The sequence below is a fragment of the Pinus tabuliformis genome, chromosome 8, assembly GCF_031772625.1.
Source record: "Pinus tabuliformis cultivar Carrire ecotype Pingquan chromosome 8, CPIR1, whole genome shotgun sequence".
In the NCBI taxonomy this organism is placed as follows: domain Eukaryota; kingdom Viridiplantae; phylum Streptophyta; class Pinopsida; order Pinales; family Pinaceae; genus Pinus; species Pinus tabuliformis.
The window spans coordinates 1,902,352,082-1,902,356,469 of NC_142294.1; the positions used below are offsets into that span (position 1 = coordinate 1,902,352,082).

The 4,388-nt window shown below is 29.9% G+C and overlaps 1 protein-coding gene across 1 annotated transcript; it reads left to right on the forward strand.

The window, feature by feature from the left end:
* The first annotated feature begins 3,431 nt into the window (after positions 1-3,431).
* On the forward strand, positions 3,432-4,058 carry LOC149244026 (uncharacterized). The gene is made up of 3 exons (XM_089371381.1): positions 3,432-3,623; positions 3,749-3,906; positions 4,025-4,058. The coding sequence occupies exons 1-3, from the start codon at positions 3,432-3,434 to the stop codon at positions 4,056-4,058; spliced, it is 384 nt and encodes a 127-aa protein (XP_089227507.1).
* Positions 4,059-4,388: the final 330 nt, after the last annotated feature.

Genomic DNA, 4,388 nt, shown 5'->3' on the forward strand with positions numbered 1-4,388 from the left:
GATGTCCCTTTTTCAGTGTTGGAGAGATTAGCTCTATCCTTGTTTAGATCTAAGTATTTCTTTTTTCATTCACTTTCATAATGCCCATACTTATTGACATGGTACCCTCAACTTGTCTTTTCATCTTTTACCTCCCCCCCTTGATTATGAGAGTCTTGGATAATTAATCGTCTTGATTATTTTGGTGTAATTATTTTCTTGCTTGATAATTATATTTACCTCTTTGACCTCTATCTCTCTCTATCGATGCAAACAGGTGCCTATGTCTTAAATTCATCTTCTAAAGACTTATTTTCCATGGTTATTCTTGACTCATGCGATAAAAAAGACTCCATCAATTCTTCTACTGTTTGTTTGGACAGATCTTTCGACTCTTTTACGCGAGTTATAGCCATCTCAAACTTCATATGTAGGATTCTAAGAACTTTTTCCACTATTTTTCTAATATTTAGTTATCTATTTATGAGTTTTGAGTTGATTTACAACTCTTATCGCTCGAGTCATGAACTAGTCAATGAATTTTACTTTTTTCATATTCAGTGTGTAAAACTCTCTCCTAAGCTTTTGAAACTTAATATCCATCACTTTATCATTATCTTGATATGTTAACTCTAGAAAAATTGAATCAGTCCAATTTCTACAAATTGATTTTTTAAAAATTAATCATGGTCTACAAAGTTCTTTGATCTATCTCTACAAAGTCATTATCCATTACTTCTTAACATTCTTACACCTACAATCAAGTATTCGTTTTTAGAAACTAAAAATAACTTATCCTTCTTAACTTATAATACTTCTATGACCATTAAAATTTTTATAATGCCAAAATTCCTCCCTAATATTCCCATAATCACACATTTAGTGATCAATAATTTACCCTTTTTGTTTGTTTTACTTTTAAAATTATTATGAAAATATTAATAAAATATAATCATGGAGGGAAAATATTATCCACACGTCAAGGAATGAAATACAATATTAATAAAAAATATAAACCCTAAACTCCAAACATAACAACCTTAGATTTGATTTACAACCAAACTTTCTTTAAAATTTAAATATCCGAATTTTAATTCTAAATTTCTCGATGGCCGCATCTTCGGTTTCATAGTGGCCGAAGGGTTATGGGTGGATGAAGGGAACCATGGCTACGATTGCCATTATCGATAGCTATTCCAAGTCATGCAGACTTAGTGTTGCTGTGGATAGATCGATGGCAGCTGAAGACAAGAATAATGGCAGCTCGACTTATGGCCCGCTCCTCCTCTTCTTTTTCTTTTATTATTCAATGGAACTGCAACTTTGCTCGGCAGCTATGGCCACCTTTCTTGGTCTATTTCTCGCAGACGTCACTCTAAGGACGCCGCATCTCCTCCATGATTTGCTCTCCACTTTATGAAAAACAAAATTTAAATTAATAATAAACATAATGTCAAAACTATACGCAGAGACACCGAGTAAATTCAATTGCAAAATCATGGGTATTGATTGCGCTTCTCGTTATTATTTTTTTTTACAATAAACCATGCAGTTTTTAAAATGGTTTAGAACTAATAACTCTTGAAAAAATGTAGAATTAAGAAGGATTTTTAGAATTATTTAGAACTAACCGTTTTAAAAATATTTCTAAATAACAACTAACTAGCAAAGTGATTTGATACGCCAGAAATATTATATTTTAATAAATATGTTGTTTGATTTTGACTGTGATATCTCTTAAAATTGTCAGCTTTTCATAAACAAAGTTGTCCTCAAATTTTAAAAACATTGTGGATTGGTTTGTTTGTTTATTAGTTAGTTTAGTTATATTATATTATATTTCCCTGTTTATATATATATATATATATATATATATCAAAGTTAACGTAAGCTTTAGTTAATAATCTTTTTACATGGTTTTTAAAAAATTTGTAACTAAAAAAATATTAGCAATGGTTTTATTTCTGGACTAGTTTTCATTAAATTAAGTTGTTTTACATAATTTGTCCAAATCATATTTAAAATTATTGTGTTAAAAACTTATTCTGTAATATTTAAAATTATTGTGTTAAAAATCAATTAAGGTTTTTTTATTTTTTTTTGGGGTGTTTTTTCATTTAAATTTATTTTTTTAAAATTTAATTCTATTATATTAGATTATCGCATAAATTTATTTTAAGTTTGATGTTTAATTTATGTTTTATATATATAGACTATTAAATTTAGTTAAATTTAATCATTTTAATTACTAATTTTATGTTTAGATATAAGTAAAGTTTAAATATAATTTATATATATAGAGACTATTAAATTTAGTTAAATTTAATCATTTTAGTTACTAATTGTATGTTTAGATATAAGTAAAGTTTAAATATTATATGGAAATATTTCTTATATTTTTAAATTTAGGTTTCTAAAATATTGAGGTGAGTTAGAGCATAAATTGTAAAGTAAATTTTGATTAAGATAATTGAAATTAGAATAAAAAATTAAATTAAATTAAGATAAATTTGAATCAAAAGGAAAAGAAAATAATAATGATTATATTTTGTACCGTGGTTTATATTGAAATTGATTTTGAGGAATTTTGAATTTTTAATAATTGAATGTACAATATTTAACATCAAGAGAGTATTCTTTATCTAATATAGTATGTGACATATCACTCAATCTTGTACCTTGGTCTATATTAAATTTGAGAAATTTTCACTTTTTAATAATTGAATGTACAAAATTTGAGATTTGATATTATTTATTTCACTAAATTTCAAGAGAATTGGAATAGAATCCACTAAATCTTTTGGTTTAGCATCGAACTCCACTATTAGTTGAATTTTATATTTTGCAATTATATTAAACAAATCAAAATATGTAAAGTATATAAACAAAATACAAATTTAAATTCTAATAGCTGACATATTAATATTTAATGTTAGATTTATATATTAAGCGGAAGCCTATTACTTATATGAACCTAAATGTGGTTATGCTAGTATTTGGTAGCTGTGTTTCCAGCTTAAATTGTAAAACTAGTGGAGTAGTAAAGAGAGGTTTGTTTGGAAAATGTTAAGGTTGGAAATTTTAAAATGTGTCTCTCCTCAATCCACCCTATCCCGCTTAAGTTTCAAAAGAAAAAGTATACATAGCAAATATACATGTTGTGGAATTGTTCAATAGTAGGTTCTATTAATCCTGCCCCTTGAGGAGATGTGGTATATGATGCTAAATTCCAAAAAAATATCACTATAGATATAACCTAACTACCTAATATAAAGTTAAAGCTCGCTCTCTTTTACAATTAATCGTGGCAAATGCTTGATTCTATTCATTAATGAGAATGCTCGTTTTTGTCAATTTTTCCTCATCGGTGTCATCGATCTCTCTTCCAGGCCTATCGTTCCCCATCTTCGATTGGAGACACCATATCTCCTTTGTAAAACATCATACTTCTAATGGAGCAACAGCCAGGTGCATACCACGTTTTCCTAAATCACAGGGGACCCGATATGAAGAAAGGCCTTGCCAACCTCATCTACAATCGCCTCACAAATTGTCACGGGCTTTGTGTCTTCCTCGATAAAAATGAGATTCGCATGGGAGACACTATCTCAGATGCAATCCCCACCGCCATTCGGAGTGCCTATGTTCACATTACCTTTTTTCTAAGCGCTATGCTGAATCATGGTGGTGCTTGGAGGAACTGTACTGGATTTTAATATCATATCATAAGCACAATAGGAAGGTTATTCCGGTGTTCTGTGGTGTTCAGCCTGCAGACCTTCGTCACATTGAAAGCGGATGTTATAAAAATGCCTTTGATCAACACCAAAGCAAAGGGAGAGTCTCCACGGAAGAGATCACAAAATGGAAGAAGACCCTCAGCGAGGCCGCAGATATTTCTGGCATATTCTTCAAACCCAACAAAAGGTGAATACATTCTATTTTTCATTTCTTACAAAATCTAACTGATATATAAAATTTCTATCTACTATTCTCAATTCTAGACATAATGAGTCAATATATCTGTTTTGTATGGCATTTTCAGTTACTATGGGGAAATTCTGGAGGATATTGTGTGAAAAGTGTTAAAAGAGGTATTTAAACAGGGATCATTATATGTAGCCAAATACCCAGTCGGCCTCGACCATGTGGCGGAGCATCCCTTGATTAATAAAATTCTGAAACAAAGCGATGTCAGCGACACGATGATTGTGGGAATTGCGGGAATGAGCGGAATAGGAAAAGAAACTCTAGCTAAATATCTATACAACCTGAGACATCTAAGTTTTAATGGCAAGTCATGTTTTCTTTCTAATGTTAGAACAAAATATTTTGCTAAGTTGCAACAAAAGCTCCTCTCTGATCTGCTTAGCTATACTCAGGATTTGCAGGATATTGATGTTGGAAGA